Genomic DNA, 26,851 nt, shown 5'->3' on the forward strand with positions numbered 1-26,851 from the left:
TTTCCTTTGTCTAAAAACAAAGACATGTTTTGTTTATAAAGTTAATTTATTTTCCCTTCAATTTTTGAACTGCTCTTTACAGTATGTGTGACTTTAAAGAGCAGTTAATAAACTGTTGTTGTACCAAATTTGGCTTTGTTTGGACTTTTTTTGACCATAGGAACGCATTAATTGATTTTCAATGCATTCCTATGGGATTTCGTGATTCGCAAGACGAAAAATTCGCTAGACGACAAAAATTGTGGAACGAATTACTTTCGTCTTGCGGGGCACCACTGTACTGCTTTCATAGCATCCCAGATTATGGCCTAAACTGGTTCAGTTCAAAATAGGCTATCAATTCTGTTTTTAGTCTGTTCCTAATTTCTGTATGTGTTAAGAGAGTTATTGGGAGGCACCAAAAGAAGGGTCTCGAGACCCCCTCTCATAGCGTTGAAATCAACGATGATTGAAGCATGGTCTGATTCATGCATGTGGATTATCAAATTGTTATTTTATCAGACAGGGATTTGAAAGAACTACATGATCTATTCCGAAATATTGTGGCTCAAGGATTAGAAAGAATAATCTCTTAGGGTCAGATTATAGAGCCACCATGCATCTAATAAACCATTGCCACAGAGTACTGCTGGTAGGAATGTTGAAGACCGCTGTTTACCGGGACCAGACATACTACTATCCACTTGAGGGTACATAACTTCATTGACGTTCCCTCTCTTGGTGAGACAACCCACCTTAAATTTGTCCAACTCTTTAAACTCCTTTTGGCCATTGTTTGGAAACTATATTGAACCCAGCGTGTGACTCTGTCCTTCTGTTGAGCCTTGGATAAAAAATATAGTGTCCTTACATCATATGTTACGAAAATAAGCATTTTTTAGCTAACCATACTGCCTGTTCCATTAGCTTTGGAGGAGCCATGTGAACAGTGTTGTTTTACAATCCATTACGTGTGTGTGTCTTTGATTATGGATTGTGGGTTTTTAAAAAAATATATTATTATTGTAAGTCACTCTGGTTAATAAGAATGCATTAGATGGGAGGTTATAAATATGTGAATGAAAGAATGCATAAATAGCCTTGTCATTTTGCAGTATGAAAGAAAATACACTCTTGTTGAATATTTTAATGCAAGCACTTTGCACACTTTAAATCAACATCTGCTCAACATTCCATGTTGCCACTTTTGCTTTTCATGGCAGGTAACAATCATTTCATTTAAAGATCCCTTGGTTTTCAGCATTCATGGTGACTCTGGCAAGCAGCCTTAAAATCTGATGCAATGTTTTTTAGTCACTTGTGAGAATCTTCAGCACAGTTGCGATATATGCATCATCAGGGGGTGGTTTCCTTTGGCTTCCAGGCTGCAGGAACCTCTTTATGGTGGGAAGATTGCTCACCTTTGCTTTGAAAGCCTAGGGCAAAAATCAAAAAACAAAACAAAACGAAGACGTGTTTATATATATATATAGCATCAGAATAGCTCGTAGTGTATAGACTAACATCCTTCTAAAGGATATTTGACAATACAACCTGAAGTAAGGAATTATGCCAATATACGTTAACCAACCACCAGAAAGAGAGACTCGTTGTCCTGCACATAAAAAGCTAATATCTGATCCACACAGTCTGATTGCTGCTTCCCCCTGAATGGATCCCACTCTGTGGCGCTAACATCTAAATGTGCCAAACAGGTTCACTCCTATTATATGGAAAACAGATGCTGGAATCAGCTGCCTAGGTGGAAGCCTCTGGGCATTGCTGGAGCTATGTGGGGATTTCCCTAGGGTACATCTTCTTGAGTACCTGTTTTTCCTCAATCCCCAACTTCCCGTTTATTGTAAGGATGGGGGAGAAATTTGGTTCGATTTGCATTTTATGAAGAAAGTGCATGATTCACATTTCGTGAAACAGGAAACTGAAACACAGCTATCCTTCAACATTTGCACTTCCCTGCATTTTGCTCTCCAGTTAACCTTTCCCACAAAAATGTATATTAGGAGAAAGGGCACAAAAATATCCTATAAGTGAAAATGACTTCCCCCAAACGATTCATATTAGGGGATTGCAAAGGTTAGGCTAAATTGGGTACAATAATTGGTTCCCCTGTCTGAAATCATAGAGAAATGGCCATTCAGTGTAGAGAATACTGAGCTGGGTGTACCTGACTTCCTATAAGGCAGCTTTTTGGAATCAGTTGCCCAGAAAGGGAATCATTATAGTCCCTTAACTATAGCTTAACCTTAACTGAACTCTATGCACCTCATTCCAGAGGTCTGAACAAACACATTCTGAAACATAACGAGAGCAGAATTCTGCACGATGAACTCTACCAACAGTTTACCTGCAGTTGAGGGAAGGATTCGAGAACCTCCGCTTTCTTCTCCTCTACCATTAAGATTGCCTCAAGCAGCTGTACGTCTGCCCAGCTGAGGCAATTGCCAACGAGAAACTCTTTCCCAGCCTGTTTCAGGGCCTAGAAAACAACAATAAAGAGTGTGCTTGGTTTGGGTAAAATGTACTCTCTTACCTTAAAATGTACTTTTAACTCTGCTGAGAAATGTTGGGACAGTGTGAGACATTTTGGGGACTTAAATGTCATATAAGCCACATAAGATGATAACCACTCTGATCACTTTTAATAAACTAACACTGAGAGGGCCCAGCACACATTGTGTGTGTGTGACATTGTGCGTGCAATGCATGTTGTTCATGACATCACAACGTCTGGAGGAGGCCGAATGCTCCGGAGGAGCTGGCCGCTGAAGCTACGATGCATGCTGGGCCCCCTCAACATTGGCCCCTTTCCCAAAAATATTGAGGGGGCTCAAAACTCATCAGCCCCCTAGAGTTGGTGCACCTGGCCCCCAGGAATCTTTGGGAGAAGGCATGACTGTTTAAAGTTGCACAATGCTGCCTTAATTGCATAGCACAGATGAAGCCTCACTCTATATTCAAAGAAGTCTCAGGACATAGTAAAACCTGTCTGATATTTTCAAAGAGCTACGAAAAATATGACCTGTGCCATTAGTCCAAGTCATCATTCCCCAATGAAGAACCTTCCAGATATTGTTTGGCTACAGCTCCCAACATCTTTGACCATTGGTGATGATGGCAGAGGCTGATGGGAATTGTAGTCCAAAGTTTCTGGAGGACACCGAGATGGCGCAGGATGATCCCAAGTAGCTCATCTTTGGGTTCCCCATCCCTGATGTAGCTACAAATAGGAATCTTTGGTGCCATACCTTTTCGTAGACTGGAAAGTACCTGGTAGTGGCCTTCTCAAGGATGGAAGCAAGCTGCTTCTCCTTTTGCTCAGGCGGAGAAAAGGGATACATCATAATCATCCCCATCAGGTCCATGGTTCCTTCCACATACATGTCAATGCTGTGAGGACAAGGCAGGCATGGGTAGAGAAAATTCATCTGTTTAATTGAACTTATTGGGAAAATAGGAACATAAAAATGCGAGGTGTGTCTAGCTCATGTGGCCTGTCGATCTATCCTCATGTATTATTTCAGTGCTTAGGGGTTATCTGAACCACCTTAGAAAGAGAGAACTGGAAGCTTCTAAGCAGAATTACCGTATTTTTCGCTCTATAAGATGCACTTTCCCCCTCCTAAAAAGTAAGGGGAAATGTGTGTGCGTCTTATGGAGCGAATGCAGGCTGCGCAGCTACCGCTGCACTCAGGAGGCTTTGTGTTGCTTTCGCTGAAGCCAGGAGAGCAAGAGGGATCACTGCTTTCGCTGTGCAGCGATCCCTCCTGCTGTTCTGACTTTGCTTCGCTGAAGAGGTGCTGCGCAGCTTTCCCTCTCTGCTTCTGTTTCTCCTCCCGCTTTGTTGGAGAGGCACTGTGCAGAGAGGGAGAGAATAATATATTTTTTCTTGTTCTCTTCCTCTAAAACTAGGTGCGTCTTATGGTCGGGCGCGTCTTAAAGAGCGAAAAACACGGTAGCTGAGCCTGGGAGTGCTACTTTAGGAGGAGGAGAACTGCACAAATAGCTGCCTAGGGACTTGTTACTGGCTAATGGAAAGACTCTTTGCTTCCAGTGTGTCCCACCTGTAGATATGTAAATAATGCCATTATTTACAAAGGCACCACCAGTCTCCAGGGTTCTCCCTCTGTCATCGAAAGGGAAGCCAAATTCTACTCGTTGACATGCCAAAGTGAAACCACATAATTGTAGGTTGTTTGGGTTGTTGAAGAAGAAGAAGAAGAAGAAGAAGAAGAAGAAGAAGAAGAAGAAGAAGAAGAAGAAGAAGAAGAAGAAGAAGAAGTGCCCTTTTGCCCATTGATTTCAGTGGCTCTATCCTGAGTGTGATCAACATTGGACAAAGACATGCACACACACATATGGGTTGGGCATTAGAACAAGTTAGACACCAAACCAGAAGCCCAAATCTTCAAGAATATCTTTTCCCTGGCCTCTCACAGCTTTTTTCTCTTTCCTAGGCAATGCAAATTTGTGAGCATGTGCAAATACGGTTAATACCACTAGAGTCTTTTAATGCAGCTATTAAGTACAGTATGGTGAATCATGATAAGTACTATGCTCTTTCTTTCAGGTCCTTCCCATGGAGGTTATATTTCCCCGCGATGTAGTTGAGGATGGCCTTGGTCTGGACCAGCTTCAGTCCATCCATCTCGACCAGAGGGACTTGATCAAACAGCAAGTATCCATCTTTAGGAAAGCAAAGGAAAAAGCCAAAACAAAGTCATTGATCGGTCCAAAATGGTTATTCTGTAAGATTAAAGAAATGTGGCAAGATTCTGCCACAGTAAAGCACTTTCAGAGCTAGCATTTGGCCTCACTTTCTGCCAGAATGCAAACAGCCAAGCGAAATTTTGATCAAGTAGCCAATCTACTATCATTTTGCAACACGTCTCATACTCTGAATGCGTGGGCACCTTCCAAATAGACTGGAGGGTCTTCTGGTGTCAGAGAAGAAAAGCCAGCTTCTCCCTGCTATTATGACCAATGAGTCCAACATTTGAGACATTGAATAAGCTCTCCTATCTTTCCCAGGTGCCATCAAGCTCACAACTTGAGATAGAAAACCACAACAAATTATTTACATGGTTTGCAAGGGTGGGAAAAAACAGCTCGGCATAGACACAAAGTGCTGTGCAAGGACCACGGCATTAGTTCTGCAGAGAAACCGACCCCCTTTGGCTCCTCCTTTCCCTGATGTGTTTATCCCTACCCCTAGCTGGCTTCTATAAGTAACGTGATGGTGTTTGTTTTTGCTTATTTTCCTCTTCTCTGCCCAACACCTTTTCCTTTTGAGTCATGTCTTTTAGACTGTTAGCCTGAGAGCAGGAACTGTCTTGTTTCTGGGAAGCTTTTTGGCTAAAAAGTAGGGTAACAATGCTTAAAACAATTAAAAGGCTTAGGTAAAAAAAGATAAAGGTAAATGAGCCCTGAATGATCAGGGTCAGTCAAAGGCAACTATGGGGTTGCAGCGTTCATCTTGTTTTCAGGCCAAGGGAGCCGCCGTTTGTCCACAGACAGCTTTCCAGGTCACGTGGCCAGCAGGACTAAACTGCTTCTGGTGCAACGGAACACCGTGACAGGAACCAGAGCGCACAGAAATGCTGTTTACCTTCCCGTCACAGAGGTACCTATTTATCTACTCACACTGGTGTGCTTTCAAACTGCTAGGTTGGCAGGAGCTTGGAAAGAGCAACGGGAGCTCACCCCATTGCGGGGATTCAAATTGCTGACCTTCTGATTGGCAAGCCCAAGAAAACATTGCTGAGTAGTAAACTTTATATCCCAGGCCCTGTTTTAAATATGATTCAAACCTCCATCCTCCCATGGGTTCTGAGAAACAACCACACCTTTAAATCTGGAAAGATTTCTACATGCTCAGGTGATTTTAATGTCAGATCCTGGGGCCATTTTATAATCTACCACTCCCAAAGAATACACCAAGCAAAATAAAAGGAAATAAATAAACTAATTGTTCCAAGGATAGTCTGTCTCATAACCCAGGTACTCAAGCCCATCTATAATTGCCTTTAAGGAAAAAAATGTATATTGTAGCCTAGATGATATAACGTGCAATAAAATTAGAAAGATCTTTTGCACTGAGGAATGTTACACATTTTGGGGAAAACATGAATTATGTTTTCCCCCATCCAGATCTCCAATAATGCATGTTGTATTTGCCATCTACATAACACTAATGACACACATTTGGGCATCTGTTGTTTTATTGTGTGGGGCAGAAAGGCAGAATAGAAATATTTTAAAATATATTCCTATCAATATAGATTTTACATTTACATTTTATATATGGGAAATGCAGAGGGAGAAGGGGGCAACAGCATGATTTGTGCTTTATGTGCGAAAACACCCTTGGCTGGAGCAAAAGAGATTTTACTTATTTTGCTGCTTATTGCATGCAGGCCTTCCACTTTTGTCTCTGGTAAACATTTTGTGGTTTCAGAAATATCCATGGGTAGAAAAAAGGCTGCTCACTCGTCTGGGCTTATGCCCCACTGAATTTAGTGGGGTTCCCCTCTGAATAGGCATATATAGGTTTGCACCGTGAGTTTACCTTTGATTAACTTCAAATACTGTTCTCTTGTTTTCAAAAATGTTTCTTCAAACTGGAAAAAAGACAGGAAAACAGATCAAGTTATTTCCATTCCTGTGTCATGCCAGTTCTTTTTATTGCATAAAGTTACTACGTGGCTCTTGTAGATACAGAAATAGCTAAGAGTGTGAGCTATGAATTGGGAAAACTCCCGTTCAAAGCTCTGAGCACACAATTGTGCAAATTTCTGGTGCGAAACAGAAGCAACCAACCTCCACTCCAGCTGCTGCTAAGAGCCACCTGACGGATTCCATTCTTCCTCTGCCTTCAAAGTACGTCAGTTTTGGTTTCCCAGACATCTTTCTAAGCTGGTGGTTTCCTGATGAGTGCCATTTAATGGGGAGAAGAAAACGTTTAATTAAATATAAACCAGCAATTGTGTACACAACCATGCAGATAGAATTTTGCAGAACAGCTCAACTAGGTGGAGCAAAATGAAGAGAATATGTATTATGAATTTTATTAAATGTTACAAAAAATGAATAGAATATGCATTATGAAAGGCTGAGCATTATTGTGGTTACAACAGGAAAAGGATCTAGAAGGATTGTCTAATTTCCAAAGGCTGCAGTCCCAAGCACACTTAAGGAGCAAACAAACTTCACCGAACACAGTTGAACTCACACCTGCTTAGGCTCGTGCTGATTTCCAGGCATACGGAATGGTACAATTCCTGGATGTCAGCCTGGAGGCAAGAGTCAGCGTCTACACAATTTCTAGTTTTCTCATCCCCTTCAGCTCATAAACACGCTGTGCGTGCCTCCCATTATTCCCACCCAGCCTCCCTCCTCCACTCATTCAAGGCACATGAGTGAGCTCTTGTTCTTTAGCAGGGTGGATTGGATTACAATAGGCATGCACAGGCCTCAAGTTTCTCAATGGTGTGGCTTACTGAGTGCATAAAAAGGTAAAGGGACCCCTGACCATTAGGTCCAGTCGTGGCCGACTCTGGGGTTGCGGCGCTCATCTCACTTTATTGGCCGAGGGAGCTGGTGTACAGCTTCCAGGTCATGTGGCCAGCATGACTAAGCCACTTCTAGTGAACCAGAGCAGCACACGGAAATGCCGTTTACCTTCCCGCCGGAGCGGTACCTATTTATCTACTTGCACTTTGACGTGCTTTTGAACTGCTAGGTGGGCAGGAGCAGGGACCAAGCAACAGGAGCTCACCCCGTTGCGGGAATTCGAACCGCCAACCTTCTGATCGGCAAGTCCTAGGCTCTGTGGTTTAACCCACAGTGCCACCCGCATCCCTTACTGAGTGCATAGCTACCCACAAAACTCACCACAATATAATAGGTACGTTAGGATGGAACTTGGGCTCCATTCAAGCAGCTCTTTGCCCATTGTCCCAACATTTCCTTACCTGATAATGTCCATGTTTTATGTGATCTTCCATAGGATGTAAAAACCACTTCTTAAAAACTAGCATAATCTAGCTGATGATCAGTGCTCATTTCCATGTTAATTACTTCCAGGGGGAAAACAACCCAGAATTTCACATGATCAAATTTGGGGCAGCATTCTAGCATACAGTTTCCCTCCACCATTTAAAATTTAGCACACATGGCAATATACCGTATTTTGCGCCCCATAAGACGCTCCGGCCCATAAGACGCACCTAGTTTTTTTGGGGGGAAATAAAGAAAAAAAAATTTATTTCCCCCCCAGGTGCGGGGCTGGAAGAACCAGGTCGGGGAACAGTGGGAAGGCACGCTCTGCCTCCCCGCTGTCCCCCGAGCTTGTGGGGCTGGCGATGGGGAGAAGTGCACCAGTCCCGCGATGGCAGGCAGCTCTGTGCCGCCATCCCGAGCGGGGCGGGACTTAGCGCCCCGCTCGGGATGGCGGCGTAGACCTGCCTGCGGTCCTGCGACGGCAGGCAGATCTCTGCCGCCATCCCGAGCGGGGCGGGACTTAGCGCACCGCTCGGGATGGCGGCGTAGACCTGCCTGCAGTCCCGCGACGGCAGACAGATCTCTGCCGCCATCCCGAGCGGGGCGGGACTTAGCGCACCGCTCGGGATGGCGGCGTAGACCTGCCTGCGGTCCCGCGACGGCAGGCAGATCTCTGCCGCCATCCCGAGCGGGGCGGGACTTAGCGCACCGCTCGGGATGGCGGCGTAGACCTGCCTGCCGTCCCGCAACGGCAGGCAGATCTGTGCCGCCATCCCGAGCGGGGCGGGACTTAGCGCACCGCTCGGGATGGCGGCGTAGACCTGCCTGCGGTCCCGCGACGGCAGGCAGCTCTGTGCCGCCATCCCGAGCGGGGCGGGACTTAGCGCCCCGCTCGGGATGGCGGCGCAGAGCTGCGCTGGTCCCAGGAGCGCAGGCAGCTCTGCAGGGCCACCGGGAGCGGGGCGGAGCTTCTCCCCCGGCTCCCGGTGGCCGGGCAGAGCTGCGCTGGTCCCAGGAGCGCAGGCAGCTCTGCACGGCCACCGGGAGCGGGGCGGAGCTTCTCCCCCCGGCTCCCGGTGGCCGGGCAGAGCTGCGCTGGTCCCAGGAGCGCAGGCAGCTCTGCAGGGCCACCGGGAGCGGGGCGGAGCTTCTCCCCAGGCTCCCGGTGGCCGGGCAGAGCTGCGCTGGTCCCGGGATTGCAGGCAGCTCTGCGCAACCCTCGGAGCCGGTCTCCCGAGGGTTGCGCAGAGCTTCCTGAAGCCTGGAGAGCGAGAGGGGTCGGTACGCACCGACCCCCCTCGCTCTCCAGGCTTCAGCGAAAGCCTGCATTCGCCCCATAAGACGCAGGCACATTTCCCCTTCATTTTTGGAGGGGAAAAAGTGCGTCTTATGGGGCGAAAAATACGGTATCAATCAAAAAGCCACAGTTACACAACGCAACAGGTAATGCAGTGAAAAGGGAACCTTAGAATCTAGGATAGCAGCGCTGGCATTATAGTCAGGAAAACAAATGCAGTAATCCCGCAATCTGAATGTGCCCCTGCTTGTGTCTCCATTCTCCTAAATCCAGATCATTGAAGAATGGTTCAACAAGCCATTGTTTATTGGCTAAATAATGAGCAATGTGCATGTGCAATGCGTATTCACTCCTCTCTTCACATGTCCAGCTTCAGTGCCTAGATCCTGGCTAGTTAAACCACATTTCCCATGAGGTCTGAACTGGGGAACTGTGCTTTAATTTCTTTTTGCAAAACACAATATGAAACCAGCATAGTTTCTCAGCTCAAGATCATTATGTCTGACTGAGCCAGGTCATCCTGCTTTTCTTGGCAATACCTGACACCAAGGGGGGACAGGCAGGTAGAGAAGCAGTGTTGTAGTCACTATGAAGTAACTCAACCCAAGCCGAGTTATGGGTATTAGTGCTCAAAGGTTTAAAGCAAACACTCAAATTTCAATTGTCGTCAAAAAATGGATGGATTGGATGGGTGCTATAAGATCATTGTTCTGTAAACAATGCATAGCTCAAAAGCTCTTGATTAGCTTTGGCAGCATATATTTTAAGACTGGAATGAAATCCACAGCACATCAGAGATGTTGGATGTAATTGCAAGAGGGGGGAAAGCAAAGAGCTTTCTGGAAACGTAGGACTTGTTAAGATCCAGATCCAGTATGCTGGCTGCAAAAATTTCATATGTAAATATATAAAGTATTCGTTTCATTCTAATTAATAAGGTGATCTAATTATTTCACCTGAAATAAATACCCCCCTTTAGCTGTTCTCACATGCTGATGCATTCATGGCAAATCATGAGATTCAGAGGTTTCCAGTTGGACCAGGATGGGTGGTGGGTGGACAATTAAATTTTCTAGCTGGAGACAACTGAAAGGGGGAAAGGGTATTGCCTTGAGGGTTATTATCAGGGGTCATTCGCCTACAGCAGGAAAGTGCTGGCCCACATTTTAAAAATTCCAAAATCCATTTTAGTACAATACCTTTATTAGGTCAACCAAAATGCCACAAAATAGTGTGCAAAATTTCTTGTTCTCCAGAACCCTTTATCAGCCTAGTTGGCCAACTAAGCAGGGCGAAGGGAAGAAAGAACAATTGCCCAATAGTTTGGCTCTGCATGCCTGCATCTGTTAAGGAGCCTTCAGATGGAAGGTGGGAGAAGGTAACAGATATTCAAGTGATGCTCTGTCAGGAGCCGTGCAGGTTCCAGGTTTGCACAAGACCTATCAGGAGGGAGAAACACACAGGGCTCATCCACGCTTCTGCTTCTCCTGTGCCTAGAAAAGATGAGTCGGAGTGGTTTTCTCCTCCTTTCCCAGGGAAAACCCTCTCTTTGGCTCTAAACTGGGGAAAATGGGAGTCTACAGAAAACCAAAAGTGCCATTTGCTTAGATTGAGCTCTAAAGAGCAGTTTTCCCTATGGAAGGAGATGGGAGCAGCAGGAGGGACAAATCCGCTCCACTTCCCAGTGGGGAGGAGTTGCGGTGGACCGCATGGCCACCCACTCCCCACCGGGGACGGGGGACTTTGTCCCCCATTGCCTGGGGGATCCCGGCCACATCAGAGCCCGGCCAGCCAACCTGCTGTCCAGGGGGGGCGTGGTCGGGGCTGTTTAAACGGAGGGGCGAGCCAGAGGACTTTCTCTTTGGCTCACTTCCTCAATCACCCGCCTTCCCTCCCTATTTTGCAGGTTAGGCAATGGCCTTGCTATGGACTTTGGTTGGTTGCCTTGGTTGTCTGAGGGGCCTGGTAGGAATTTTTCCACTTGGCAAATTGGCACTGGCCACTTGGTTTTCACCTACCTCGTAGCAATCATCACAACTTTGTTAGGGTTGCAGTTAGGCATTGTTTGACCTTGTGTGGGGGAGGGGAGGTGTGGCCATCACCTGCCCCTCCCTGCTTAAGGGTATTCCGTTAAAGGAACCCAGGGGTGTTGACCTAGTCTGAAGCCCGGCTGGGGGCTAGGGCCTTGACACAACCCCGACGGAAATACCAGGGGGAGCTTGAGTGGATTCGCATCGACAGGGCTCCCCCTACCGGTGGCTTACCCTTACTGGACTTCCTGCACAATGGGCAGGAGTCAGGTATGGTCAGGTCCAATCAATGCCTAAGACAATACTGCTCACATTCTGTAATTTCAATAAAGTTGTGGCCCAAAATTTGCCCAATACATAAACCTAATATCCGTGTCCTTGTGTGAGTTATTTCCAACGAGGGGGTGGCTGTGGGGTCTCGACACGCAAGGGGAAATGCGGATAAGTTGAACTCCCATCTCTGGAAATGCAAAACCCAAGCATCTCCCTCCAGGTCTGACTCTCTCCCATGCCCAATGGAGGTTCCCTGGTAGGTGAGAAAGAGGAATAAAGAGAAACGGGGAAGACTTTAGACCAGGGGTGTCAAACTCAAATTCATCGGGGGCCGCATCAGCAGTTTGGCGCCGCTAGAGGGCAGACGTTCTCTGGCTTGTAGGCTGCCGCGCATGCACTGAAGAGGTGGCTTTCTTGTGTCAAAAAAAAAAAGCGCAAGAATAAAAGGTGAAGGCTGGTGGCTGGCGGCAGCTACATGGGCCGCATGACGAGGTCTGGCGGGCCGGATTCGGCCCGCGGGCCTGGTGTTTGACACCCGTGTTTTAGACTAACAAAGGTGGGGTTTGAGTAATTCTTCCAAAGAAATGAGAAGAAGAGGTGTTTTGCATTGGTGTGGTTCAGTGGTGGCCGTTTCTCAATATAGAAACAGGAAAGTGATGCCATCACCACTTCGTTTCATGCACACAGATTCTGCAGTCTACACTATTCAAGTTATTTGGTGTGTACAAGTTGTTTTGGTGTGAGGCAGATACCAGCAGCAAAGCACCTTGTTCATATTTTCAGGCAAAAACAACCCTGCTAAAGAGGCACTCTTCTGGGTACACTGCCTATCAGGAATCATCTGTACTGTCGGATAGGCTATCATTTTAACTGCACATGTTCCACTCTTATATTATCTGCACTCAAGTTCATGCAAAGCTTGTCTGAGACCCAAGGTTAGAATGTACAGTAATGAACACAAAGAGAAAAGCAGCTGGTCCCTGGTGCTCCCCCCCCGCCATAGCCCCCCAATACCTGGGGCAAGTGTACCCTGCTGCTCTGTCCAGGCCTCTCTGCACTGAAGAGTATGCAGAAGAAAAGCAACATATTTGGGGGTTTTGTGTTTTGTTTTTTGCAATTTATATGGCCGTCAAATCAACAGGTGCTGTTGTATGGCTAAGCCAATCCTTAGCTTGAGGGATGTTTTGCAACAGATTAAAAGAAAAAATATGCATAATAAATAATATTTAAATGCAGCGCACGCATGCACGCATGCACGCATGCACGCACAAACACACACACACATTTTTGTTAAAAAATGTTGTCTTGGAAGTAAGTGTCACTGGTATTTACTTCCAGGAAAGTGTGCTTAGGGAATCCCATTACAGAAATAAGCGCCATTGAATAAGTGCCATTACAGAAATAAGTGCCAGGGCAGTATGCTCAGAGATTACAGGCTTTGTTTTGCCCCTTCAGATGATGGTCGTTCATTCCTCACTGGCTACCCTTCCACACCTGAAATGTATTTGCTCTATTAAAATAAGAGGCCCAACAATCTTCCCCTTCCCTCCAGCAACATAGTATGCAGCAAATCCATGTGAAATCCCCATTTCTCACAGCAAGAGGGAACGCTCTTCAACCTGTTGCTGTGCTTCAAAGCAAAACATAGAATCATAGAACTGTAGAGTTGGAAGGGATCACGAGGGTCATCTAGCTCAACCCTCTGCAGTGCAGGAATCTTTTGCCGAACATGGGGGTTGAACCCATCATGACTCTGAGATTGCTTTCATCTAACTGAACGTCAGCCACTCTTTATTATAGTATCCTTTAACCAACCCCACACTTTCACTTTTTACCCTGGCTAATCCACCCCATGCTTTATTCCCACTTTCCTTGCTTTCATCAATTAAAATACAATTATTTATCCCCTACTTCCTCATGCCAATGGCAAAGTAAAATATTCTTGCATTGCTGCACGCAGCTTTCTGGGGTGAATATTGAACCCAATAGCCACACAGCAGCTAATTTAAAGCCTCTTAGACCCCACTTAGCCTGTGAGCAAGTTCAACTGAACTCAATGGGGCTTACCTTTGAGTAGAACTGTATAGGACTGCACCTGTTAAGGCTGAAAAAGTTGCTTATTTTCAACTTCCAGTACTAACCTTTTGCAAAGCCGAACTTAGCTGATCTCTTTCTCCACACGCAGATAAATTGTGCCTTCAAAATCCTGCAGTCCAGGAAACTCCACCTACTTTGGGGGAGTCTCTTCCTCTTGTCTTACCACTCAGTTAAAAAACAAAACAAAAAACAGAAACTTGGGCTTGGTTAACATTACTGAAGTTATGTGGGCATGCACGAATAAACGATGTTCTATCTGAAACTGCTGTATTTACTGTTTTTTAAAGGTAGACCGAAATGTACAGTTTCACGCATTCAAAGCAGGTGAGAAAGGGTCCATTATGCTTTGTATTTGAGAGAATCCTGTGTACAGAGCTGCACATTTTTCATGGATTTACAATGCATGATATCTGCATTCATCACATGATGATCAGAGGCTTCACACTTCCCTGGGAGGAAAGCTGTAAAATGCATTGGGGCTTGCTTCATTCTGAGCAAACAGTGCTTGGGATTGGAGTCCACATGACCTCACTGAGCAAAACGGGTCTTAATGGGTCCATTAAGGTATGAATCTGCTATGATTCCAAAGGTACTGCACCACCACAACCACCAAACAGAATTAAACCTGCAGCAAAGTATGTATTTCCACCTCAGGACCTAATGCAACTCCCTACCACACCATAGCTGCTCCCTACCATAGCTGCTCTATGCATCTCAGACTGACAGGGCCGGTGGCTTCCTGTCAGGTGTAAAAATGGTGCCATACACTTCCTGTCACGTCATGCATGAGGCAACCTTAATTTTCCATTTGCTTGAATTCCTGATGAGAGAATAGGAGGACCAGCTCCAGGTCTGAGGTGGACCAATGTAGGACATGGGTGGCGCTGTGGTCTGAGCCTCTGAGCCTCTTGGGCTTACCAATCCGAAGGTTGGCAGTTTGAATCCCTGCGACGGGGTGAGCTCCTGATGCTCTGTCCCAGCTCTTGCCAACCTAGCAGTTCAAAAGCATGCAAGTGCAAGTACAGTGGTACCTTGTTTTGCGACCGGGATCCGTTCCGGAGCCCCGGTCGCTAGCAGAAAAGGACACAGGGTAAAGTGCTCATCTGCGCATGTGCGTGGAGCGGTTTGTGCTTCTGAGCATGCACGAGTGACAAACCCAGAAGTAACCCATTCCAGTACTTCCGGGTTTGCTGTGGATGTTTGCTGGAACGGACGCTAGACGAGGCAGATGTTCACAGAGGTATTACTGTAGATAAATAAGTACTACTGTGGCGGGAAGGTAAATGGCGTTTCTGTGCGCTCTGGCTTCAGTCACGGTGTTCCGTTGTGCCAGAAGTGGTTTAGTCATGCTGGCCACATGAGCTGGAAAGCTGTCCGTGGAAAAACGCTGGCTCATAGCTGTCAACTTACAGATTTGAAAATAAGGGACCAGCAGTCTTAAAATAAGGGACCAGCAGCCAAAATAAGGGACCTGCAGCCTCACCTGTTCCAGGCACTCCAGTCTTCCTGTCCTCCTGCAGTCTGGTCAAACTCATGCTGGTAGCTTCGAGAACACTGTCCAACCAACTTTGTAACCAGAGGTTCAACTGAATAGAATCTGAATCACATGCACCACAAAGCCTATGCAGCCTCAACTTAAGATGGCTCCCCGGCCTGGCTTTGCACTGCAAAGTTTGCAGCAGCACATGCAACAAAATGGCGTCCAGCATTCAAAAAACCCCTCAGCTTGCATTAACTAGCCACACACAAGGCATGCAAGCTCCACCCCCAGTCGTTCTTAGACTTCTTATTGGGTGAGCAACACAGCCAAGCAACACAGTTGGAGCCTCCCTCCTCCCTGGCCGGCAGGGAGGGAGGGAGAGGAGCTGCTTCCTTTGAAATTTAAGGGACATCATTTAAGGGACATTTAAGGGACATCCATCAATAAGGGATAGCAGCGGGACATGGCGCTGGAATAAGGGACTGTCCCTTCAAATAAGGGACACTTGACAGCTATGCGCTGGCTCCCTCAGCCTGAAAGCGAGATGAGTGCCACAACCCCATAATTGCCTTTGACTGGACTTAACCATCCAGGGGTCCTTTACCTTCACCTATCATCAGGTCCTAGAGACATTTCCAACAGCTGACAACTCTGGTTAATACAGTCATCTGAACAGCCATTTTTAGTCTGCATTTTCAAAAGGATCATCTTTACCTATGTGTGTACATACAGTGGTACCTCAGGTTACAGACACTTCAGGTTACAGACTCGGCTAACCCAGAAATAGTACCTCGGGTTAAGAACTTTGCTTCAGGGTGAGAATGTGTGGTGGTGGTGCAGCGGCAGCAGGAGGCCCCATTAGCTAAAGTGGTACCTCAGGTTAAGAACCGTTTCAGGTTAAGAATGAACTTCCAGAACGAATTGAGTTCTTAACCCAAGGTACCACTGTACATAGTCTTTCTGGCAAGCCATGCTTGCTATCTCTCCTGATTCCTGCGGTACCTCACTTTCTGCCCTCTGGCTACTCCCACTGGAAAAGTAGATAGAGCTGAAGGAGGAAGTTGGGAGAGAAGTACCCTTTCCCACTTCCTCTTTCAGCTCTATGTTCTTCTCAGGGTTTGGGTTGGCACATGAGCAGCTGAACAGAAACTGGAGTGACCAAGAGAGTGGAAGGGAAAAGGAAGTGGATGACGGGGAGCAGAAAGTGGGATTGCTGGATGTCAGGGAACTGACATCAGAGGCACGGGAGAAGGAGAGGGTCTCTGATTCTGCAGGAGAAGGTCCCAGCGCTAGGGGGAGACTCAGCTGGGAAGAAGGGGAAGAGAATGAGTGTAACACCAGGGATCCAGGAGAGCAACGGGACAGGGAGGTGCAGGGGCTCCAGGACTCTTCGTTGGAAGTTAGTGAGGAGAGCCCAAGCACCCCGCTGCCCACGCCCACCCTGCGCAGGAGACTCCCGCGCAGTGAGAGGCGGAGACGATTGGGCATCAAACAACTCTTATGTTGGCAGCGCTTTAAGAAACGCCCACAGACAGATTCTACGAGTGACTAAGGGCAGCCACGCTGAGATGGGCTGTGCAGTCCGGAGGGTTTAACCAGGCAATCCGATGCTCAAACGGGGCAGGATTACGCATGAGTAACTCCCAACCACTACACTACAGAAATAAGGAGAAAGATTGCCAGTCATTCTATTTCCCCCCCCCCCAAGGTGCCAGTCTAAAATTTGAAAAGCACATATAGCTGAAAGAGGAAATGCCAAAGAACACCACTCTTCCAATATCCCCCTTCAGCTCTGTGTACTTGTTCAAGAGGAGGAAAGATAACTATTTCATGACAAAGAGGACCTGAGTATCATAGGCTTCATGAGCACCAGGGGAAATATTCAAGGGTGCCATTTCATATATCATGTCTGTGACCCCAGCCTAAGTATTTAAACTGGATAAAAACACAGCATTTCTTATTATAACATCATTTTTATTGTTTTATTGTCAAATGCTATCTATCTTAATATATTGCCCCAATCTAGGTTTGTAATCGCCCACCCCTACACCCAAATGTGGCCCGCTAAAGAGTTTTAGATTAGCATTTATCTCAAAACTTTATTTGTTAGCCAGAAGCCAACTGGATTATTATTTAAAAGCAGCTCACTAGCTTTAAGAAGCATTTGCAAAGCATTGTTAAAGACAGCTGCTTCCCAGATAGGAGTTAACACAGTGCAACATATGCCCAGTTTTCATTTCCTGTTGAAAACTCTGTTTGCTGTTGTTACAAATTTTTCATCGGGGGGAGGCTTCCTTGGGCTTCCAGGCTGAAGGAACTTCTTAATCGTAGGGACATCACACATTCTTGCTTTAAAAGCCTAAAATTGCAAATGTTGCAAATCATTCAGAGCAAGTAAGTTAGGTCTGCAATCTTAAAATTACAGTGCTGAACAAATTTGAAACCAGTGTAAGTGTCAGGCCCAAATCCTGAGAAGTGTGAGTTTGCTGACTGCAGCCCCCATCAACGACTGTCAGTTCCTGAAGTCTCTTGGGAAAAACCACAATAGTAAAACCAATAATTCATACTTTCCAAAACAAAATGCTAACCGAAACACAGCTACCCCTTGGAAATAGGCCCTTCTCTGAATTTTGCAATGCAGTTCTGCAATGAAAAAATGTATACAAAAATGTGTATATTAGGGGGAAATGTGCATAAAATGGATAACTCATTTGGAAAGCAAGAGATAAAGGTTTAGGATACTTTGCTGCAGGGACTTGGGCCTTCAACGTAATCTAAGATAGAAACTAGGGTTGCCATATGTCCGGAATTTTTCGGACATATCCAGGATATTGCTGTCTCTAGCCATGTCCAGGCAGAAATCAGCAAAAAAAGTCTGGAAAATCTGGACATATGGCAGCTCATGCAGGCAGTGCAATTTTTGGCCATTTTCCTTAAAAATAGCCCCCAAACAGCATTTATTTACTTTTATTATTTTTTGCGATTTTGCCATAAAAAGCTCAACAACTTTGTCCCCCGGAAACCATTTTTGTCTGGATTTTCACTGTCTGAAATATGGCAATCCTATGGAAACTCTAGCTTTCATTAGAATGGTGTTGTGTTGTATAACATACTTCCTTGTTCTCAGGAGTATCAGCATCTGACTAGCTATACGTGAGTTTGGAAAATGTCGAGGACACAATCAGTCAAATGCCTGTTCACTTCAACTGAAGGTTTATATTACTGAGTACACGGTCATTGTTAATTCAGCTACTTCTTTTACCTGCAACAAAGGAAACTGTGAGAGAATGGTGGACTCCTTCTCTTCTGCCATTAATAGGGTCTCAATCAGTTGGACATCAGCCCAGGTCCACTGGTTGCCAAGAAGGAAAGGTTGCCCGTTCTCTTTTAAAACCTACGGAAGAAAAGTTCATTGAATGCATGTACATGGCTGTACGAAGCGAGGAGGTAGCTACAAGGCGAGAGGGCCTTTTCAGGGTGGCACTCATATCTAGAATGTCCTTCACACAGAGGGTCATCTAGTGGCCATGCGTTGGTCATTATGGCACCAGGCAAAGACCATTTTGTTCTTCCCGGCCTTTTAGGGTTTATGCATTTACACCCCACTTTTTACCGAAGCACATGGTTCTGCCAAACCCTAACTAGCACCAAAATCTATGGCCTTTCACTTTCAACAAAATATGACATAGCAGAACGTGGTGCCAGCATGTTACATACAGTAAAGTTAAAGGTAAAGGAACCCCTGACCATTAGGTCCAGTTGTGGCCGACTCTGGGGTTGCAGTGCTCATCTCGCTTTATTGGCTGAGGGAACCGGCGTACAGCTTCTGGGTCATGTGGCCAGCATGACTAAGCCACTTCTGGCGAACCAGAGCAGCACACGGAAACGCCGTTTACCTTCCCGCCAGAGCTATTTATCTACTTGCTCTTTGACGTGCTTTCGAACTGCTAGGTTGGCAGGAGCAGGGACCGAGCAACGGGAGCTCACCACGTCATGGGGATTCGAACCACCGACCTTCTGATCGGCAAGTCCTAGGCTCTGTGGTTTAACCCACAGCGCCACCCACATCCCACGTTACATACCGTACCTTCTCATAAACCGGGAAGTATCTTTTTGTGGCGCGTTCAATGATTAAACTAAGATTCTTCTCTTTTTCTCCAGGAGGTGATTTGTGGTGAACCCTGATCATTCCCATAAGATCGGTTGTTCCTTCCACGTACATATCAATTCTGGGGGGGGAAAGAGAGGCAATGTCATCCTAAATAAACTACAGGCTGCCCTGATCATTAGACGTTGCTGAGGCTTAGCTTCCCATGTGTCTGGTTTCGGCTCCAGCACTTGATGGGATGCAAAAGCAAATGGTGGAGGAGAAGGGAGGAGGTGGAGCTGAGCATCTGTGCAACGCATACTTGGATGCATGCTGATCCCGCTGGTCCCAAGGCCACCATCTGAATGGTCAAGGATCAACACAGGGATCTACACACTCAGTGTGGGGTTTACAGGCTAGCAGGTGTACTGAGGTGGCATTCCTATGTACCTGGACCAAGCCTCATAGGCCATAGAAGAATTTACGTCCAAGGAAACATGCATAGGCTTGAATTCAGGGGGGGGGGGAATATCTGCTCCTACCACATAAACACACCTCCTATTTAGGAACACCTTTACAGTATTGTCAATAAGTACTGGGGGCAACTTGCTTATAAAACTGCACTGTAAACCAAATCCTTCCCTATCTCTGTTTGTTCTGCCTTTCCTCCCACGCCTTCTATGCCTTGCTTCAAGTGGTGTTTGTAATATTAACAATCACGCAGGGGTAAAATAAAACAAAGAACTTGATTAAAGCAAGCTTGCATTCAACGCCTAACTCTCTCTGACCCTCCAGCAGTTTTTGCTAAGACACTTCCTGGTAGCTGTTTCCTGAATCTGTGGTAAGTTTCTCTCCCTGACTGCTGTCCTCTTGCTTAGTTCCACATATAAATATTTATATAAATATAATCTATATAAATTAATTTTTCTGTTTTACATTTTAAAGTACTCATTTTTACATCCTTAAGATATCAATGACTTCCTGTCTTCTCCTTCCATAGCTCATTTTGCATATCATAAAGGTAAAGGGACCCCTGACCATTAGGTCCAGTCATAGCCGACTCTGGGGTTGTGGTGCTCATCTCGCTTTATTGGCCGAGGGAGCTGGCGTACAGCTTCCAGGTCATGTGGCCAGCATGACTAAGTCGCTTCTGGCGAACCAGAGCAGCGCACGGAAATGCCGTTTACCTTCCCGCCGGAGCAGTACCCATTTATCTACTTGCACTGGCGCACTTTCGAACTGCTAGGTTGGCAGGAGCAGGGACTGAGCAACGGGAGCTCACCCCATCGCAGGGATTTGAACTGCCGACATTCTGATCAGCAAGCCCTAGGCTCTGTGGTTTAACCCACAGTGCCACCTGCGTCCCTCATAATCGTATTAGGGTGCTCCTAATAAGCACCCCTGAGGAATGCATGTGTATAAAACACATAAAACATGAAAGTTCAAAAATACTAAGAAAAATGCTAAAACACACCCTGGACAGCTCAGTTGGGTAGAGCGTGGTGCTGATAATGCCAAGGTTGCAGGTTCGATCCCCGTATGGGACAGCTACATATTAAAGTTGTAGTAGATGATCCTCAGGGTCATATATGATTCTTCCAAAGTCTTAATCCCTTTGCACAACATTAGCCACTGCAGGAGTCAGAGAGGTACCACAGGCTATCGGGTTAACCCTTCATCTGCCAATCACTCTGCAGAAAGTATTGATAAAAGGCTACTTTCAGTCAGGCCCTTTTCTCAACAAAAGGGCCAATTTATCAATGAAACCATACTCTATTCAAATAAAACATGAACCAAACGAATACACTGAGCAAGGCTGAGGCCATGTTTAGCCTCTAGTCGACCTCAGAGACCCCTCCATCCACGTAGCAGGAAATTCTTCCTGAGCCTCCCGCCTGTGAAACTGGTTTAACAGGAAACTATCTAAGCAGACCTGTCAAAAAGGCAGATCTGTGTATGAGTGAAACTGGTCCTTGTCAATGGATTCTGGAGTCAAGGTATTCACCATTTCAAAAGGGTGTCTCAGACAGGCCAGGGAGGGCTGTTATCAGGTACTGTCTGCCAGTCAAGATGCCTGACTTGTAAATATGTCAGAGAAACATGAACTCTGAGCAGGATCTGATTTACATAGAATCATAGAATTGTAGAGTGTAGAACCCATTTTTATGGCATTACAATGGTATTACAATTAGGGGTGGTCTTTCTGTTACAATTTCTGAAGCTTTAAAAGGGTCTGCACATTCTGCTCTGGGCTCCTGACCTCCTTACGTGTGTGTGTGTGTGTGTGTGTGTGTGTGTGTGTGTAGACTCGGTTGCAACAGATATGCAATGAATATCAGCCAGCCTTGCTTCCTGTTACTAGGTTCCATCTCAGTTTTGATTTCTCTGACCAACAGTGGACCTTGACAGAAGTGGGGCTGTAAAATCCAACTCCAAATTTTCTTAGATGATCGCTATAAATATGGAAGAAGTGTATATGCAAAACATATGCATATGCTTCTTCACAGCTGTTTCAAGACCTTTTTGCTACCTGAAGCTGAGCTCAGAGGGTATCCCCTCTTCTAAGTTATTGCTGTTGCACTATTCAGTCACCAGTTCCTGCCTTCATTTCTCCTCAAGCGGGTGGCACTGTGGGTTAAACCACAGAACCTAGGGCTTGCCGATCGGAAGGTGAGCGGTTTGAATCAATGTGATAGGGTGAGCTCCCATTGCTCGGTCCTTGTTCCTGCCAACCTAGCAGTTCAAAAGCACAAAATGCAAGTAGATAAATAGGTACCACTCCGGCGGTAAGGTAAACGGCGTTTCCATACACTGCTCTGATTTGCCAGAAGCGGCTTAGTCATGCTGGCCACATGACCTGGAAGCTGTACGCCGGCTCCCTCGGCCAGTAAAGTGAGATGAGAGCTGCAACCCCAGAGTTGTCTGCGACTGGACCTAATGGTCAGGGGTCCCTTTACCTTTACCCTTTATTGTTTTGTTATATTAAAAAAGCAGACGCTTAGGCCAGAAAAAACCTTGCATATTAGTGTAATATGGCTTCTAAAAACATACTGTGCTCTCTCCTTCAGGTTTTTCCCATAGAGGTTGTGTTTTGCAGCAATGTAGTAGAGGATGGCTCGAGTCTGCACTAGCTTCATTCCATCAATTTCAACCATGGGGACTTGTTGAAAGAGCAGAAATCCATCTGTTGAAAGAGAATCATCATGTCAGCCCTGGCAAGTTCCTGTACCGCTTTGCATGGTGAACTTCCTACAATGGGAAAGGAAGCATTTAAAGAAAAGGGGGGGGGGGTTCATGGGTTGAACCTCTGCCCACGTTCCATAGCGAGAGCAGAGATGCTTGTAACACCATTTCCAATGGTGAAGCAGAATCAACGTAGCTGAGTTCTTGTTCACACACACCCTGCCCAAACACACTTGCATTAGAATTTCTTGGCACACACACACACAGAGCTGTGGATCTGGATGAAGTTATTAAATCTGTAGCCTTACCTTTTAATAACTTTTCATATTGCTCTCTTGTTTCCAAAAACTCTTCTTCAAACTGAAAAAGCGAGAGGACTAACATTTCATTTATTTCATTAAATAATCAACCAAGAGTGCTGTAGCACGTTAACCAATAAATTTATTACAGCATATGCCTTTATGGGTCATAGCCTACTGCATCAGTGACCATCTAAGTGGACAATTTATATAACCTGAGAATAGAAAGAATGAAACTTTTAAATAGAGGTCCAAAGGCTAAGCAACATACAAACCAGCCATGGCTGCATTACGAGACTATACAGAGCATTAATGGATTATTATGGATCAGGGATATTGAGTGAATAGACATAATTGGTTGATATAGCACTTTAATTCATGTAGAAGCTAAATTAATCTTTTCCTAGTCCCCGGCATGCCAGCTGTTGTTCTGTTAAGTGGTTCTGTTAATTTCAAACAAGAACACACACTTGTCTATCATGTTGAGAGCTCATTTCCATGTTATTGTATTCCAGAAAGAAAGAAAAAAAGGGTTTGCAGCCTGCTTAACCTGGAAAATGTGGGAGTCAGGCGAGGGAGTCGGAGGCAGCATCCCAGCATACAGTTCTTTCCTGATTTCCAAGTGGCCCTATAACCTGACAGCTTTAGTGATAATTTCAACATTACATTTCAACATTGTGGGATATGTGATATACTCCTGTAAAAAAAGGAAGCCTTGTGGCTGCCTTGGTTATGCTTTCCTTGGTTTTTAAAATAAAAAATATTGCATCGAAAGGAAATGTGTCCATGATGTTGGGTGACAGCCAAGGATCCTATCGTTGTGAAATAATGGGTTATGTACCTGTGGCTGCCCTGCCAAACCATCTAGATCAGAAACCCAGTCTCCTGTCTGCTGATATAGTCCTAAGGATGCTCTAATTGTGGCAATGGTTCCCGTGGTCATCCTGGCATGACTTCAAACAAGCAACTCATTTGCAGATTTCCTTCTGGAAGAAAACAAAGGCACAGACCTCAACACCTGCAGCAGCTAACAGCCAGCGAATGGATTCCATTCTCCCTCTTCCGTTGAAATAATAAAGCTTGGGTTTCCCAGCCATGGTATTCAGGTGCTGGGTATTCTGGAAGAAAAGAGCGGAAAGATGGAAGTGTTTATGGGGAAGCTGAAAGCCATGCAAACAGTATAAGTTTGGGGAAGAAAATTAATAAATAGTAGGATTTTTATTAGTTGGGATATGAAGGGAATACAGTGGTGCCTCGCAAGACGAAATTAATCCGTTCCGCGAGCCTCTTCGTCTAGCGGTTTTTTCGTCTTGCGAAGCAACCCTATTAGCGGCTTAGCGCTATTAGCGGTTTAGCGGCTATTAAAGGCTTAGCGGCTATTAAAGGCTTAGCGGTTATTAAAGGCTTAGCGGATTAGCGGCTAAAAGGCTATTAGCGGCTATTAAAGGCTTAGCGGCTTAGCGGCTTAGAAAAAGGGGGGGAGCGGGGAAAAATCGGAACACTTGCAAGACGTTTTCGTCTTGCAAAGCAAGCCCATAGGGAAAATTGTCTTGCGAAACAGCTCAAAAACGGAAAACCCTTTCGTCTAGCGGGTTTTCCGTCTTGCGAGGCTTTCGTCTTGCGGGGCACCACTGTATATCAGCTGCAGAGGAATTCCTGGGCTGGCCAATGCAAAAATGACCTGGCCAAGTGAGGGCCATTAAGAAACAATAGAGGACCATTGAAAACCACTGGCAAGGCAAGAGAACTGTCCTTCCCCCTGCCCTGAGGTGTGAACAGAGGGGATTTGGAAGGTTGGCCAGGTAACTGGGTGTGAGGTGACAGGGAAAGAGTGTTTTGGCAAGGTGTACTGAGGAGAAGGGAGAACAAAGACAGAGATCCATATTGGGCAGACTGACTGAAGGCAATTGGGGGGGGGGGGAGATGCCTTGGACTCCAGTGCTGGCTCTGTGGTCTAAACCACTAAGCCTCTTGGACTTGCCTATCGAAAGGTCAGCGGTTCAAATCCCCACGACAGGGTGAGCTCCCGTTGCTCTGTCCCTGTTCCTGCCAGCCTAGCAGTTTGAAAGCACAACAGTGTGAGTAGATAAATAGGTACTGCTGTGGCGGGAAGGTGTTTCTGTGCCCTCTGGTTTCCGTCACGGTGTTCCATTGGGCCAGAAGTGGTTTAGTCATGCTGGCCACATGACCCGGAAAGCTGTCTGTGGACAAACACCGGCTCCCTTGGCCTGAAAGCGCGATGAGCTCCGCAACCCCATAGTCGCCTTTGACCGGACTTAACCGTCCAGGGGTTCTTTACCTTTAACTTTACCATTTCTTAAAGCTACAACAGCCTCCACCATGTCTTCAATTCTCCAAAGGAGCACAGACCTGGCTTGGGGTCCAAGACCCCTAGAATCCTGTGCGCAGCTTGGCAGGGATTGGGGTGACTAACAATATTTTGCAGGAGGTACATTTTACAATATTCATCTCAAGTCTGGGAACTAAATGCAGATCTTTGTTTTCTTTGATAGGTTTTATTTATTATTCATGTCTGTATTGAAACACACTTGCCTTTTCACGCACAGGGCAGCTTATTATGAGTGATATGAAGTCACACAGAACCAACAATAAAACTGAAAAGCTCCACGACATAACAAAAGCTTTCAGCATCCATCTGGTTGCCAACTCTCCAATGAGAGCATGATGACAGTGAAACCACAAATCCTAGAAAAGCATCACTCTGTGGCCAAATACCTTATGAAACAAGCTTTTTTAACATTGCTTTTGAAAGATCAGGAGACACAAATTAACCTTCCTTAGAAGCTTGTTCTACCGGTTGATTCAGTTGTGATCTCTCCAACGGGACATGTTTTTTTATCACCTCAGGTGCCAAATTAATATGCAGCTGTAATTTCAACAATCTTGAAGCTACAAAGCCTTAAAATTGGCTTAAAATTAAGGTTCTATTACAAGAATCCAAAAGAGCAGTATTGTATGTCTTAACTCCACCCAAACTCTGAGTTAGCTGGCAAGCAGACAACTTCTGCCTTTGCCATGCTTTCTGCCAGCGTTCATGTGCCTCTGACAGTTGCCTGACAAGGAGAAAGACAGCAGGTGGAAGGCGAACCTTCTCTAAGCATGGAGGAAATGACCACAAATGCTTCATTTGCTGAATGTTTGCTCTTGAGGCAAGTGGCATGCAAACTCATACAGACAGGCATTTCCTTTTTGCCTGTTAAACCGTTCTTCAGAAGACATAGATTAAATGCAACCACGCCAACATTTTTTATGATTGCTGTCCCTGCTTTCTTTGTATAGCCTTAACTTAGTTATTAAAGACATGGATGTGCATCAGGAACTAACCTTGGAGCCTTTGGTGTGAGCGTCAGGCGGTTCTTCCTGTTGTGGCACAAAAAGCTTTGCCTAAAAGCAATTAAATCCTGGAACTCCTCCCACAGAGGTGACTTTGCCACTCAAACAATAAAGATAACGTTCGAGCCTCTGTTTGAGTGAACCTAAAGGCACATTTGCAAGCTCAACAAGGATTTGCAGTTCCTTCCTGCACTAGTACTGGCTACTTCGTCACGTCTCGGTTCTAAAGTGTCGGTTTTCTACCCCGGATTAATGATGTTCTCTCTAACGTGCACATGAGGTCAAAGATGATTTTTAATGTCATGTGTGAAAACACCCGGAACTTTCAGATCTGTGTGGATTTAAATATAAGTTAGTGTGTGATAAATTCCAGAGAGTTAACCATGTGAATCCTTTTTGGCAAATCCAGTTGAACAACTCTTCAAAAGATCAACAACCTTGTTAATAAATAGTGTGGCATAAGCTGTTGTGGGCCAGCTTTTCTGTCAAAGCTGGACGTGGCCCATGAGAGCTTGTGCCAAGATATTATCATCAATTTGTTCATTGACATCTTTGGCCAGAGAAGGAGGTCCCGACAGGCCCCACTGTTGACACCTAGACCATGGGTAGGCAAAGTAAGGCCCGAGGGCCAGATCCAGCCCAATTGCCTTCTAAATTCGGCCCGCGGACAGTCCAGGAATCAGCATGTTTTTACATGAGTAGAATGTGTGCTTTTATTTAAAATGCATCTCTGGGTTATTTGTGGGGCTCAGG

General features: G+C 45.7%; 1 protein-coding gene across 1 annotated transcript; it reads right to left on the minus strand.

Annotated features, from left to right (window-relative positions):
• Positions 1–1,276: 1,276 nt before the first annotated feature.
• Positions 1,277–26,213, minus strand: LOC308583303 (uncharacterized protein). Its single transcript, XM_081187116.1, has 14 exons — positions 26,090–26,213; positions 23,755–23,862; positions 22,754–22,805; positions 22,314–22,446; positions 19,263–19,404; positions 18,438–18,569; positions 17,410–17,534; positions 11,689–11,891; positions 6,817–6,923; positions 6,566–6,617; positions 4,551–4,683; positions 3,246–3,387; positions 2,345–2,476; positions 1,277–1,415 (listed from the first exon to the last, which is right to left on the minus strand). Exons 2-14 carry the CDS (start codon positions 23,839–23,841, stop codon positions 1,290–1,292), a joined length of 1,566 nt encoding a protein of 521 aa, XP_081043242.1. The 5' UTR covers positions 23,842–23,862; positions 26,090–26,213; the 3' UTR covers positions 1,277–1,289.
• Positions 26,214–26,851: the final 638 nt, after the last annotated feature.

Source organism: Podarcis bocagei, assembly GCF_964188305.1.
Source record: "Podarcis bocagei genome assembly, chromosome: 3".
Lineage (NCBI taxonomy): Eukaryota > Metazoa > Chordata > Lepidosauria > Squamata > Lacertidae > Podarcis > Podarcis bocagei.